Here is a 16,569-nt window from a genome sequence, read left to right as displayed (position 1 = left end):
CCATCTTGTGGCCATAATGTGGTATTTTCTTGAAATAGCGCATTCAGGAAAATACCGCATTATGGCTACTAGATGGAGCTGGCAATCATAGGAAATAAACATGGTAGGCAAAATACATGCTTATTCATGTGATTGTAATATGTACTGCTCAGTTTTCATCTCTGTTACAATATTGTTGGTATTGGTCATTTTTTCTTTTTACTAAGCAAAAGTGAGTCTATGCTTATTCTCTTGGTAATTATGTTTTAATTTCCTCCTCTGTTTCCTAGTCACAGAAAAAAGGACAACAATCCCAATTTTTGCAAAGCCGTAACTTGAAATGTATAGCCTTATGTGAAGGTAATTTTTTTTTAAAGTATTGTGTTTGTTGGTGGTTATATTCAGTGATAAACTGTGGTATGCAAGTTTCATTAATACCCTGGCTTGTAAAAGATGGCTTCTCAATAGGCAAAAGTTTTCTCATTCATCCAATCACGAATATGATATGTTATATTATGATTTAGAAATAAGAAATTAAGTAAAATAAAGGAAAATTGTAGTGCAAAAATGTTTATTGTTATAATAAATATGACAAAACAAAAAAACATCAATGAAAATTTCATTGGTATATGAATTCCATACAATAGCTGTAATCAAAAGTGCTTCATAGTGTTCATTCCATGATACTCATTTAAATCACCCATAAGTGATCCATTTAACATGAAAACGATAGTCCTCCACCGCAGTGCCCACCACCTATCACTGCAACCTCTTACCTTCCAAAATTGACCTACACTAAGGTAAGGTCTATCACGCTTTCCCAAACACTGGGTAATTATTATTATTATACACAATTAATATAGTGCCAACAGTTTACGCAGCGTTTTACAATGTATAGACAACACAATTACAGTACAATACAAAAGGTACAGGAGGGCCCTGCTCGTAGAGGGTAATGATTGTGCAGTATACTTCCAAACTGCTTCTGACAAATCATCCATCCAAAGGCTCAGGATTCAGCTCATATCAAGTGGGAAAGAACAAAAGAACTCTCATGCTTTAATACATAAACACATAAACAAGCAGTATTTTATTAAAACCACAAGACAAAGGACTACTCACAAAGCAGGTGCACTACTCCAGTGTGCATGATAAAATGGAAATTTAAATATAATCAAGTTGTCTCTATAAGGATAAACGTCCATAAAAGAAAACTGTGAAATGGCGGCTACTGGACTTTCGGGCATGATGACTTCATAAGCTCTGCCTCCTGATGAAACGAGTCAGAAAGAGGAGCTTATTCCGTCATCGCGTCTGGAAGTTCAGTAGCGTCCATTTTTCAGTTTTCTTCCATGGAAGTTTATTCTTAAGGAACATCTTGATTATATTTAAATTGGTGTTTTATCTTGTGCACTGGAGTTAGTTTAGTGCACCTGCTTTGTGAGTAGTCCTTTGTCTTATGGTTTTAATAAAATACTGGGTGTTTGTGTACTACACCATGAAACTTATTTTGTTCTTTCCCATTTGCTACTGGGCTGAATCCTGAGTCTTGAAATATACTGCACAATCTTTACCTAGGGTTTGGGAAAACTCGATAGACCTTACCTTAGTGTAGATCAATTTTGGTGATAGGTGGTGGGCATTGTGGTGGAGAACTATTGTTTTCATGTTAAATGGACCACTTATGGATGATTTATATGAGTATCATGGAATGAACACTATGAAGCACTTTTGATTCCAGTTATTGTATGAACTTCATATCTTTGACAAACTTTTTACTGATGTTTTTTTTGTTTTTTCACCTTATTATAGTGATATACTTTGCTGTGTGTTTACACTTTTGTGGGTGTGGGAACACACGACAGCTGCTGGAGGCAACATTTATTTATTATTTTTTATATATATATTGTATGTTTTGCATTTTTAGCATTTTTTATAGCAAGCTCAGGATATTTTGGTTTTAGTTCAAGGAATCATGGAAACCTATCCATTGTGCACCACTTGAAAATAAAGGACCAGGCAGAGAAGAAGATAAGGACAACCTGTTATTTGTATGGTGGTAAACATCAGGGCCTCGAGGGCTGCTTGCTCCTGCCTTTTTTTACTGCCATTTAGGTCGCCTTAAAAACACTTAAAGAACCTTATTTGACCCTCCTCAATCTTCACAAACCTATAGAGAATTACACATTACAAAGGGCCTGTTCAAGATCAGAATTTGGAGCTGGAAGTCAATATTTGTCTTTAGAGTATGCAAAGCTTAACAATAACCTGGCTTGTAATAGATGACTTCCTATGAGACAGGAAGCCCTCAAACTCATGACACTCAGCAGACAAATATTGACTTCCGGCTCCAAAGCCCCTTGTAATGTGCAGTTTTCTATATGTTAGTGAAGATTTAAGGGGTGGAGAAGGTTGTTGAGATTTTCAGCTCTTTTTTGCATATTGAACACTCCATATTTAGAGGCTTTCAAATTGCCCAGGATGGCAATAAAAAAATTAAAAATAACGAGCAAACAATTATTGTGGGCATCAGGTTTACCACCTGTCAAATTATCGTTGTTCCTTATGTTCTTCTCTGTCTGGGCATTCATTCAGGCTGCGTGAAATGGATTGGTTTCCTTGATTTCCTTTTTCTAAAGCAGGCCAAAGAAAAAAAAAAAAAAGAACAAATTCCTCCATCCACACAAACAAGGTGGATAGTAGAATTTCCCTCTCCAAAGCATTGGCCCAGTGCACAAACTTCCCATGTCTCATTTATTACTTTAACTTTTTTATATATATAAATATGTACCTGGCTTAAAGAATATTTTTCAGATTTGCATTCCAGCAAATTCATAATTGGTTAGTGAGGCTGCCAGTGAAAAAACAATAACAAGCCACAGTAAGTGGGAACTGATGGATTCATCAATTTTAGGGCTACTCTGGTGCTGTAGGGAGAAGACTTGGCAAGCAGGAACATGGCACTGGTTGCTTTACCACACATGTGCACTTTCATATTATTTTCCATTGACACAGATTCAATCTCAATTCTGCCTTGCCATTGTTCTAGGTTATGGATTACGACAGAGGTTATGGATGATCGCAGTATCACTCTTGGTGTCTGCAGTGTTGCTTTACTGTAGCTCATGACTATTGCTGGAATAAATGTGCCAATCTGTTATATATTATTACCATTTCTGATCATTTTGTATTTGTAGTGATCACTTCACCAGAATTGCACAAACATGGGGAGATCTGGGTCGTTCCCAATACCGATCATGTCTGTACACGGTTCTTTTTTGTGTAAGTATCATACATTTACCGCACACAATATATCCAACACCACTCCACTCTGTAAAGAGTGCAGTGCACTATATATTCTACATGGCTTCACTTTGTACACTGTGCTATTCTTTATATACTCCATACAGTTCAACCTTGTACACTATGCTTCACACCAGGGGTCCCCAAACATTTTAAATAAAGGGCCAGTTTACTGTCCTTTAGACTTTAGGGGGTCAGACTGTGGCCTTTGGGAGTAGAAAAGGTCCTGACATCAGTAAAAAAAAATAATACATTGAACTGTGCCCCATTGTTGGTGTCATTTTGCCCAGTTGTTGATTTTCTTGTGAGGAATTGTGTCCCATCGTTGGTGTCATTGGGGAGGGAAATTGTGCCCCATCATTGATGTCAATTGGCCCAATTGCTTGTGTCATTGGGTGGAATTGTGCCCCATTGTTGGTGTCATTGGTCCCAGTTGTTGATATTGGTGTCATTGGGAAGAATTTTGCACTTTCTTTGATGTCAGTGGTGGGGGGAAATTTTGCCCTATTGTTGGATAACAGCAATGCCTTATTGGCAGGATAAAAGCAAGCAAAGGGCCGCATCTGACTGTACTCTGCACCATTTTACTCTGTACACTATGCTGTACATTTTATATTCCACATTGCTGATCTCTACATACTGTGCAAAACATTACTGTATATATTCCATGCTGCTCCACTTTGTACACTGCGTTGTACAGTCAATGTTCCACATGTCCACCCTCTGTATACTGTGCTGTACATCATATACTCCACTCAGCTCCACTATGTACACACAATGCAATACACCATATATATCCCACACAGCTTTACTCTGTGCACTATGCTCTACACTGAACTCTACACCACTTTAAACTGTACACTATGCTGTATATTATATACTCCTCTCTGCATACTGTACTGAATACTATATATTCCACTCTGTTCCACTATGTACACTGCTGTACAATCTACATTCTACATGTCACAACTCTGTAAACTGTGCAGTATATTATATACTCTACACTCTTTCAGTCTATATTGTGCTGTATGTTATATACTCAGTCATGCTCCATTCTGTATGCTATATTACACACTGCTTCATGCATTCCTAAATCTCATATAGTCCACATCTACTTACCTTCTAATATGCCTAGTGCAATCAGTAAAGAATATGCATACACTCCATGGCTATCTGTAGGCATAACCATATTATGAGTGTAAACTTTGGATAAATTCCACAAAAATTAATTCCAGAAAGGGAAAAAATACAAATTCCAAGATGATAATAGACCTGCTGGAACTCGGGTCTTTAGAGCTTCCAGACATAGTACTAACCACCGTAGTAATACACAACGTAGTAAAACCACCATAGTAATACACACCAATGATCTTTCACTGTCGGTGTCTTGTTGAATGCAATAATACACTGTGTTCAGTGGAAGTCTTGATAATAGAAGCATTTGGTTTTCAAACCAGAGTTGCTTGACTGAAGTGCCAGTAGCTCCCTGTAGAATAACTCTGGCCTAACTACGGCTCTTTCAGTATACCAAATATAGAGAAAACTGAATGTAAATAATGTCATCATTTAGGATCTAATAATGATCAGAAGGGTTCTGGAGGCACTTGTTGGGGTTTTCACTTTGAGGTGATTTATTTATTAAAGTTTTTATTAACATGTTTATATATATATATTGCACATTTACATCAGCCTCTGTCCTCAAGGAGCTTACAATGCAAGGCCTAATCCAGCCTTTCTCAACCTTTTCAACATGGAGGAACCCTTGAAATAATTCTTCGGTCTCAGTGAACCCCTGCTAAAAATTAGAAATCTACAACTCATGATACATTAGTGTGATGGTCAGTGGGAAGAATGGCCCTCACGCTTGTGGTCACTGGGAAGAATTACCTCCTTACAGATAGCTAAAAAGATCAATGGTGTCACTGGGAACTTATCTGAGAGACAGAAACAGCCAATGCTGAATGAACCCTTAGCAACCTCTGGAGGAACCCCAGGGTTCCACAGAACCCTGGTTGAGAATCACTGGCCTAATCTAACTCACATTCATACATATACATACTATGGCCAATTAAGACAGGAACCTATTGACCTACCAGCATATCTTTGGAGTGTGGGAGGAAACCCACATAGGTATAAGGAGACCATGCAAACTCCAGGCAAGTAGTGCCTTGGTTGGGATTTGAACCAACACCCCTAGTGCTGCTAGGCAGACGTGCTAACCACTTAGTCACTGTGCTGTCCCATGTATTTTTTTGTTACTATTATTATATTATATATATTATATAATTGTATTATTATTGTTATTATTATTATTTATAAATGTATTATTTATTAGCCTTTACTAATATTTTTATCCTTTTTTTTTTTTGTAAAGCTACGAAGATGGTCAAGTAGGAGATACAAGCATCAACACACAAGAGCCAAGTAGCTATAAAGAGATTCTTCGAGTCATCGGTAACCAAACAGCTACTGGATAAAATTCATCATTCATTGAATGTGGGGGCTTCATCAGTATCAAAGCTGGACTTTGTACTGACGTATATTAGGATTCTATTTGTTATTACTCTTTATTGTTATTACACACGGATGTACAAATTTAAAATTATCCTTTTTGTTTCCTATTTTAAACATTTGACCGTTATGAGGCTTATTTATTGGTACAAAAGAATCATTTCATATGAAGTTATATAATATACTGTGGTTTCTACAAGACAGTCTAATATAAATCAGAGGCAGTAACTGGATTTGTGATAATAAGTTTTCTTAGTTCTTTATGTCAAATGGTTCTAATTTCTACTAAGAATAGCTAAGGGGTTTCCTTGCAATAAACAAACCGAAATGTTTATTGATTTTATGCTGAACTTAATTGGAATATAATATTATTATTGTAATATGTGAAGTGCTTCTCTGGAAGTCAGGTTCAAATGTTCACCATAAGTACTGTAGATAGAATTTGCAAAACTTTTATTTGGTTACAGACGGTATTATATAATAAACAATATGACAGAACTCTTCTATTGATGTTTTAGGGTACTCTGTACTGGCGTCATAATTTTGGCGCCAATGTACTGGCATCTAAATTTTATATTTCCTTTGTTTTTATGTTTATGTTACTTAAGTTTTGGCTTTCCATGCTTGTCAGTTGCGGGAGAAGTGAACAAGAAATGTCTGTGGAGACTCATTTTAAAGGGAACATATAGTGTATTTTCAATGAGAACATATTTTGAGTTATTGCAGTGTTTAATTGAAGCTAAATTTTCATTTGATTTTCAACTTTTAACAAGTCTGTTCTAACATTTTTTTTATCTTGAAAATATAGTAAATTGTAAATGAGACACTAGAGGGAGCAGTCACTCAGTTTTCAATCATTATGCCTCCCTTTTTAGAGCCACTCCATCACCATATTAAAAAACTTTTAAAAAAACGCATCCTTTAAAGAAAATGATTAATATTTACCCAAGCTGCCCGTCTTCTTTCTCTCTGGAAGCTAGCTGCTCCCTGTAAAGAAAATATTTAATACTTACCTGTCCTACTGTTCAAGCCATCCATCTTCACTCTCTTGAAGAGCTAAGCTAGCTGAACAGTCTATAGCCTCTAACACTTTTGGGTTTGGATTTTTAGTCTTTGGTGTGTTGAATTTTTAGTCCCCCACGGTTTGCTGTGGTTCCTCCCACTGGCCCCTATGTCACTTGCTGTGTCCTGTGCTGAAGTATGAATTGGTGGAAGGAACCACAGCGAACGGAAGGTGGGCGGGCAATATTTTCAGAATTAACCTTCTTTACTCTTTAGTAAACTTTTCCAAACTTTTGGATGCATTTACTAAAGCAGTAGAGAAGGTTCGCTTTGCAATGTGAGTGAAAGGAAGCATAAAATGTAAAGCTGTGTTTACATCAAGCGTGCAATCATTTGCAAGCAATACGTTCCCTTGCGAATGATTAATTAGGTATGCAAAGTGAATATAGCATCACCTTATGTACTAAGTGAAGACTCTAGTAACTCAAACCTGCATTGTAAGCCCTTGTACACACGGTCGGAGATTCTGACGGAATGTGTCCGATCAGACCGTTTTGCCGGATATTCCGACTGTGTGTGGTCTACATCGGACTGTTTCCGTCGGAGTATCCGACGGACCAAGTTTTCCAACTTGTTGGTAAAATTTTACGACAAAATGCTCCGATTGGACATACTCCGATCATGTGTAGAGAATTTCGATCGGACAAAGTGCCACGCATGCTCAGATCAAATTCCTACACCAAAGCTATTGGCTACTAGTGTGAACGTAGTCCCGTCATAACGAAATAACGTAATCATGTTGGATTTTCTGACAACTTTGTCCGACCGTGTGTATGCAACAGTTTCGATGGATTTTGTCTGAAACATTTGGTTTGTTTGGTTGGTTGTCGGAATCTCCGACTGTGTGTACAAGGGTTGAGAAGTAGTGGGACAGCACATCTGTTGTTTTCCACTGCAAAGCAGGAAGCAGAACCTGCCTCTGTAATAAGAAAATATGCTTGCCTCATACACATATATAATTTCAAAGTATAGATAGAAACAAGTAAAGAAAAAAATAAATAAATAACATGCATAGATGTTATGGTTAACACTAAACAGGCATAATTACGCATGTCTTTAAAATATCAATTAAAAGCCTCTATGTTCCCTCTGAAAGCATTTACATTGCAGTTAGAACGCGTTTTTTAATAATTTCACCCCAGAAAGGTTTATCAAACACTTTATAAAACACAACAGGTAAGCACATTTACATGTAAAATAAACACATCAAAGAAAGCATTGGAAACACTCTTGGGATTATGATGTCATTTAATTTCTTTAATTTATTTTTTCTGCTTTTCCATCTTTTTTATTATAATCATTAGTTATTGGAGAAGCAGATGAAGGGTCCATGTACTTTTTTAAACCTATTTTCCTTCAGTCTTTTTTACTTTTGTTTCATGGCCAATGAGCTAAAAAAGGACTGAAAACTGGATGAAGGTTCAAAAAACATTCAAGAATTGTTTTAAAGAAAGATTTAAGACTAATACAAGTCAAATTAAATAATACAATCTACAGTTAAGTGCACTTTTTTCTCTTTAGATCCGAGGGGGGACATGCAAGGAAAATAAAAAACAGCATTATAGCTTGCACATGATTGGATGATAAAATCAGCAGAGCTTCCCCTCAGTTCAGATCTACCCCTTATGCCGCATACACGCAATCGGAAATTCGGCCAGCAAAAGACTGATGAGAGCTTTTGGTCAGAAAATTAGATCATGTGTATGCTCCATTGAACATTAGCTGGCTGAATTTTGGCCAGCAAAAGATTGAGAGCATGTTATCAATTTTTCAGTGGGAAAAAGTTCCTATCTGAAAATGCGTTTGTGTCTATGCAAATCCGATGCGCAAAACCTCACACATGCTCATATTCCACCACGAGACGGAAGCTATTGGCTACTGGGTCTTGAACTTCCTTTTTTTGTACCGTCGTACGTGTTGTACATCACCAAATTCTTGACGGTCGGAATTTGGTGTGACCGTGTGTACGCAAGACAGCTTGAGTGAAATCCCGTCGGAATTCTGATCGTGTGTACGCGGCATAAGATTTAGAGCGACTGCACTTTCAAGTGCATTTGCAGTGCAAAGTGGATTTGCCTGTCGTAAATAACCCCCATTACATTAGTAATCCTTGCTTTTGAAACGTTGATAAAATAGAGAGATCTAAGCAGCTCTGCCATTATGAAATATAGAAATGGTTCTTTTGTTTAGACCAGAATTCATTCATGTAAAGAACCAACAGATTGCCTATCAACACCTACTGTCAGCTACATATAGAGCAGGGATATGCAATTAGCGGACCTCCAGCTGTTGCAGAACTACAGGTACCATGAGGCATTGCAAGACACTGACAGCCACAAGCATGATACCCAGATTGCATATCCCTGTATTAGAGTTTTATAGAGTAGTCATTTGATGAACTCATCAAGGCACCTCCTTGAAGCGAGATCCCAATGAGCAGGCAGATGAGAGGTCTGCATAGCGGAGTGGACATGGACACAGCCTGCTCTCGTCTATGGGGCAATCAGATGGAAACGGACCGCCTGTCCATTTCTATCCAATTTGATCCCCCATCTGTCTGTTTTTGGCGGACAGGATCAGATGGGATGGTGGCGGGTGGTGAGTGTCAGCGGGCATGTGTCCGCTGACATCCGCAGCTCCATAGAAGAGACTGTAGGGGTCTGATCAGGTCCACCTGGAAAACGAATGAATCATCCGCGTAAAAGGGGCCTAACATTTTCCTTTCCAGATGACTTAGTTTCAAGGGAATAGAGTCAGTGCTACAATATCTTACGATCAGTTCGCATTCATTAGTAAAACATGTGTTTGGATCAACACATGACAAACAAATGCTGCAATGCAAAGCCATTTTCCAGGAGGAGTTGAATTAAATCAGTTTCCTTGTTGCTGTTGGTGATAACACCTCAGAATAAAACTCATCTCAGCTAAAAAGAAAAAGAACCTTTTTACTGGAATTCGTATTTCCTGGAAAACTCTTTTTGGTCACCAGACTGGTTGTATTTGTAATAGGGCAATGGCCAACTGATGGAATGATCTTGAGTCTAGAAAGCTATGGTTGTCCATTCTACCCCTGACCTGTAGAAGGTGTGGACCCCCCAGTAAAATGATCTATTATTGTTTTTTGGTTCTAGCTCGCCTTTGTATTAGAAGACTAACGTGATTCATTAAACTGTATATCTAGCATTCAAATGGGCATTTTCTGGAATGTGGTAGCCTTGCTATCTTCAGAATGTCGAGCAAAGCATATTTTGCATATAATATTTTCTGTAACCTTTAACATAGAACGGGGAACTTGACACTTGTTTAATCTAGCGAGTTACGCTTTAACCTGTTTATGAAGGTTCTCTTTTATCCAGGTCTTGGAGTAGTCACTAGTAGTAGTTTATCTTATTAAACTGGACTTGTTCTGTAATGTTGAAGACCTTTTTCCAGTAGCTTTATTAGAGCTAAAAACCACGGCTTGGATAAGCTGTACAAAGGGGTTGATGTGCTAAAACTGGAGATTGCAAAATCTGGTGCAGCTCTGCATAGAAACCAATCGGCTTCAAGATTTTATTGTCAAAGCTTAATTTAACAAGCTGAAGCTGATTGGCTACAATGCGGAGCTGCACCAGATTTTGTTCTCTCCAGTTTAAGTAAATCAACCCCAATGTCTTCAGTATTAAAGAATAAGTCCAACTGAATGTGACTGTTACTAGCAACACATTTACATGTATTTTGAAGCTGCCAATAAGAAAGTGGAACCCAACAGGTTATGGTCAAGTGGGCCAAAAGCCTCCAGGCAGTGCAGTGCCTATTAAAGCCTTCCACATGGGCTGAACAAGAGAAATCCATGGGTTCCCCCATTCATACTAAACAGCGTGGATGGACAAACCGTCTGCTGCCTGCTATTGTATTCTGACAGCTAACACCCGCAGCTCTCAGAATTCCTGAACAGTGATTGTTTATGCAGCAGCTGCAGTTACTATTTGGCCAATTTTTTTCTGCCCAGCTTCTTCGATTTTAAGTGGCGTGGACAGAAATCAGATATAATTCAAGCTGTGTATGACCAGCTTTAAAATAGCAGGTATCTATTGGGGGTTATTTACTAAAGGCAAATCCACTTTGCACTACAAGTGCAAACTAAGGGTGCAAAGTGCACTTGCAATTACACTGAAAGTGCACTTGGAAGTGCAGTCACTGTAAATCCGAGGGGGACATGCAAGGAAAATAAAAACAGCATTTTAGCTTGTACATGATTGGATGATAAAATCAGCAGAGCTTCCACTCATTTCAAATCTACCCCTCAGATTTACAGCGACTGCACTTCCAAGGGCACTTTCAGTGCAATTTGCCTTTTTTGTAAATAACCCCCTATATGTCTTTTCTTTACATCACAAAAGTAAGGTGCTTATTCACCCCCTTATTACGGTGTTCTGTGAAGGAATGAGTTCTGTACATACAGGGGGGTTTATTTACTAAAGGCAAATACACTTTGCACTACAAGTGCAAACTAAGGGTGCAAAGTGCACTTGCAATTACACTGAAAGTGCACTTGGAAGTGCAGTCACTGTAAATCCGAGGGGGACATGCAAGGAAAATAAAAACAGCATTTTAGCTTGTACATGATTGGATGATAAAATCAGCAGAGCTTCCACTCATTTCAAATCTACCCCTCAGATTTACAGCGACTGCACTTCCAAGGGCACTTTCAGTGCAATTTGCCTTTTTTGTAAATAACCCCCTATATGTCTTTTCTTTACATCACAAAAGTAAGGTGCTTATTCACCCCCTTATTACAGTGTTCTGTGAAGGAATGAGTTCTGTACATACAGGGGGGTTTATTTACTAAAGTCAAATACACTTTGCACTACAAGTGTACTTACTGTAGATCCGAGGGGGATATGCAAGGAAAATAAAAAAATAGCAATTTTGCTTGTACATAATTGGATGATAAAATCAGCAGAGCTTCCCCTCATTTCAGATCCTCCCCTCAGATCTAAAGCGACTGCACTTGCAGTGCACAAAGTGGAGTTGCCTTTATTAAATCAACCCCATTGTATTCTAAGTAAAACTGCTGATGAACTTGCATTTTCTCTCCTATGACAAAGCACCTAGTACAATGTAATGACTTGCATACAATCCATACTTCACAGTGATTACATTCAAATGTAACAATACTATATTATTAAATTCTACCGAATTCTTCTTCTCTGTATATAGATAGATCTAGTATGTAGATATAAGTATTCTCTTTGTACAAAACACTTTCATCCAGGTTCTCAATAAAAAAATGAAAAAATAAATGAATGCAAAAATGCAACACTCAACAAATATGAAAAATACTGTATATGATTTAATATATGCCCCATAAGAAAAATATGGCATGATTAAAAACAAAGAAAGTCCAGTGACAAAGTAGTTGCTGGAAGTATTGGTCCTCCACCAATGAAGTAATATCACATTGGGGGTTATTTACTAAAGGCTAATCCACTTTGCACTACATGTGCACTGCAAATGCACTTGAAAGTGAAGTCACTGAAGATTTGAGGGGGACATGCAAGGAAAATAAAAAAACAGCATTTTAGCTTGCACATGATTGGATGAAAAAATCAGCAGAGCTTCCCCTCAGATTTACAGTGACTGCATTTCCAAGTGCACTGTCAGTGCAAAGTAGATTTGCTTTTCATAAATACCCCCCCCCCCCCCTCCTCCTGTGTTGCCTCAACCTTGAGCAAAAATGCTCCCTGTTCTATATATGTATAGAACAGAAAACTCACTTGTTAAAAATAGTAAATGGTTGTTCCATCCATAGTCGGCCTCCTAGTAGTGAGACTCAGAAAGATCTCCTCTCATATATAATCTCTGTAGGTTTTAAGACCATCATCCTCTCCCATCCATGAGAAAATCACCAATAACAAAGAGATAAATCTCATAGCGTAGTATTTATTGGTGAAGATTGTAAAATGATGACCAACCATAATGTTTGCAATTAAAATGATCATTAGAATGTTCTCCACCAACTTTTGAAATTACCACTACTTTACAATATACACTATATTACCAAAAGTGTTGGGACCGCCTGCCTTTACACGCACATGATCTTTAATGGCATCTCCCAGTCTTAGTCCATAGGGTTCAATATTGAGTTGGCCCACCCTTTGCAGCTATAACAGCTTCAGCTCTTCTAGGAATGCTGTGCACAAGGTTTAGGAGGGTGTCTATTTGACTATTGCTTTGTGCACTGGTCCAAATCATTTGGTGGAGGGGGGATTATGTTGTGGGGTTGTTTTTCAGGGGTTGGGTTTGACCCCTTAGTTCCAGTGAAGGGAACTCTTAAGGCATCAGCATACCAAGACATTTTGGACAATTTCATACTCCCAACTTTGTGGGAACAGTTTGGGGTTTGGGGATGGCCCCTTCCTGTTCCAACATGACTGCACACCAGTGCACAAACCAAGGTCCATAAAGACATGGATGAGCGAGTTTGGGGTGGAGGAACTTGACTGACCTGCACAGAGTCCTGACCTCAACCCAATAGAACACCTTTGGGATGAATTAGAGTGGAGACTGCGAGCCAGGCCTACTTGTCCAACAGCAGTGCCTGACCTCACAAATGGGCTTCTGGAAGAATAGTCAAACATTCCCACAGACACACTCCTAAACCTTGTGGACAGCCTTCCCAGGAGAGCTGAAGCTGTTCTAGCTGCAAAGGGTGGGCCAACTCAATATTAAACCCTACGGACTAAGACTGGGAGACGTCATTAAAGTTAATGTGCGTGTAAAGGCAGACGACCCAATACTTTTGGTAATATAGTGTATATAAGACCCTGTAGACAGAGGGAGACAACGTTGGGAGTCTGCAGGGACCAATACACACTGGGCTTGATTAAATTAAAGTGGATATAAAGGCAATTTTTTTTTTTACCTTAATGCATTCTCTTAAGACAATAAACCTTTCAATTGTTGCTCCCCCAAGCCCCCTCTTAAACACTTACTTAAGTCTTGTCTTGATCCAGAGCAGATCTTCTCCATCTTCTCTTGCTTCTCACAAGACACTCTGCAGCAGCAGGAGCCATTGACTCCTGCTGCTATCAGTCTAATCCTGTGAGGAGGAAGTGTGGAGCTGAGCTGGGCTGTGTGTCTATAGATGCACACAGCCCTGCTCAGAATCTAGCCCATACAATTGCCCCCATAGAAAGTGGCTTGCTATGAGAAAACTTGGAGAAGAGGAGCCACGATCGCCGGTGGAGGACCCCAGAACCATTGCGCAGTGCAGGTAAGTATGACATGTTTGTCATATAAAAAAATGTAACCTTTACAATCACTTTAAGTGTTCAGTGATGTGAAGTGTCTGTGCACCTCAAACATCCAATCAACTGCAAGGGAATTTGAAAAAAAAAGAATTGCTTTTCTTGCATGTATGTATGCTTGAGCACAGATGCACTTTAAAGGCAGACATGTAAAACACACCAGCTTTGCATCTATTAAAGGAATAAATAAATATATTGCAAATGCAACCATTATAATGTATATGTTTACATTTATCTAGATTTCAACCTCCAGTAATCCCCCAATCCCCTGCACAACAGCACTTAGACGGAGACAAAGAGGGGCAGTATTTGGAGCCAATCAGTTGCCATCCAGTCACATGTGCTGCCAAGGAGTATGCTGACAGAAGGAGAGAGCAGAGAGATGTCCTTATCAGTCTATTACTGTTCCTTCACTGTCCAGGCTGTGTGTGCTTAACTTTATTTCATGGTACTTCACACTTTAGTATACCAGGCTTTTGAAATACTTTGTGAAGTGATCCTAAAATGAACATGTGCTGAAGTGTTTGGCACTCAGTTGTGCATGCCCTTTAATTGTTTTTTTAACATTAATGGATGTAAAAGTTCCAGGAACTTGTCAGAATCTGCAGGTTTTTAAGTGAGAATATTTTCTAACATAGCTGACTCTTGTTTCGATTATCCCATAGAGGAATACTGCCAAATGTCATCTGCAAGCCCCATATCGCATTTTCTTTGCAGTGAACTGATGAATTCTATATAATAGTTATGAATGTTACAAGCAGCAGCCATAACGTAGGCGCTATACATTCCGCTCCACAGACATCCACTTCATTCATGAGCTATTTTCAGATTTGTTTTCTCTTTTTCTAAAACAGTCCATAAAGTCTGATATCAAACAGCACAACTAATGTCGGCGGATTCTTCCATACAAACTGCCTTTGTGAAGGGCTAACCGCAATTTAAAACCAACGCAAATGATTACAATTTAAGCAGGTGTCAAATTCAAATCTCACCAAAATAATGATATGGTGTCTGACTTTATATTTTTTACCAAAATTAATTGTATAACATAAAAACAGTGACTGGATCAAACATTGCACTTTGAAAAGCCCAACTCCAGCCAAAACTCAACCCTCTGTAGAGCTTTTACTGCTCGCTGTGTCCCCATTGAGGAGACCATGAAATATCAAGTATATGTATATAAGTATAAGTATATATATGTATATAATGTATATATGTATAATGTGTATATATATATATATATATATATATATATATATATATATATATATATATATATATATATATATACATATATATATATATGTATATATATATATGTATATATATATATATATATATATATATATATATATATATATATATATATATATATATATATATATATATATATATATATGTGTATATATATATATATATATATATATATATGTATATGTATATATATATATATATATATATATATATATATATATATATATATATATATATATATATATGTGTATATATATATATATATATATATATATATATATACATATATATATATATATATATATATATATATATATACATATATATGTATTTATATATATACATATATATATACATACATATATATATATATATATATATATATACATATATATACATACACATATATATATATATATATATATATTGTGTGTATGTATGTATATATATATATATATATATATATATATATATATATATGTGTATGTATATACACACACTATATTGGGACGCCTGCCTTTACACACTCATGAATTTTAATGGCATCCCGGTCTTATCCGTAGGGTTCAATATTGAGTTGGCCCACCCTTTGCAGCTATAACAGCTTCAACTCTTCTGGGAAGGCTGTCCACAAGGTTTAGGAGTGTGTCTATGGGAATGTTTGACCATTCTTCCAGAAGCACATTTGTGAGAGCAGGCACTGATGTTGAACGAGAAGGCCTGGCTCAAAATCTCCACTCTGATTTGTCCAAAAGGTGTTGTATCGGGTTGAAGTCAGGACTTTGCGCAGGCCAGTTAAGTCCTTCCACCCCAAACTCGCTCATCCATGTGTTTGTGGACCTTGCTTTGTGCACTGGTGTGCAGTCATGTTGGAACAGGAGGAGGCCATCGCCAAACTGTTCCCACAAAGTTGGGAGCATGGAATTGTCCAAAATGTGTTGGTATGCTGATCCCTTCGCTGGAAACTAAGGGGCCAAGCCCCACAGCTGAACAACGACCCCACACCATAACCCCACTTCCACCAAATGCTTTGGACCAGTGCTCAAAGCAAGGCCCACAAAGACATGGATGAGACATGGATGAGTGAGTTTGGGGTGGAGGAATTTGACTGGCCTGCACCTGACCTCAACCCGATAGAACACCTTTGGGATGAATTAGAGTAGAGATT

The 16,569-nt window shown here is 37.8% G+C and overlaps 1 protein-coding gene across 3 annotated transcripts in view; it reads left to right on the top strand.

Annotated features, from left to right (window-relative positions):
• Positions 1-15,358, top strand: part of PARP8 (poly(ADP-ribose) polymerase family member 8) — a 452,966-nt gene extending 437,608 nt beyond the window's left edge. For 2 of the 3 annotated variants that reach the window (XM_077462766.1, XM_077462767.1), the window contains exons 24-26: positions 270-339; positions 3,177-3,261; positions 5,657-6,291. In XM_077462766.1, the coding sequence (XP_077318892.1) occupies positions 270-339; positions 3,177-3,261; positions 5,657-5,759 (258 nt within the window). In that variant the 3' untranslated portion in view covers positions 5,760-6,291. Of the gene's footprint in view, positions 1-269; positions 340-3,176; positions 3,262-5,656; positions 6,292-14,386 lie in introns of those variants that run through there. The other variant, XM_077462768.1, reaches the window with a different exon arrangement.
• The last annotated feature ends 1,211 nt before the right edge of the window (positions 15,359-16,569 follow it).

This window comes from Lithobates pipiens, unplaced genomic scaffold (assembly GCF_037356315.1).
Source record: "Lithobates pipiens isolate NorthernLeopardFrog02 unplaced genomic scaffold, aLitPip1_a1.2 Scaffold_3, whole genome shotgun sequence".
Lineage (NCBI taxonomy): Eukaryota > Metazoa > Chordata > Amphibia > Anura > Ranidae > Lithobates > Lithobates pipiens.
This window is presented reverse-complemented; position numbering and strand designations above follow the sequence as displayed.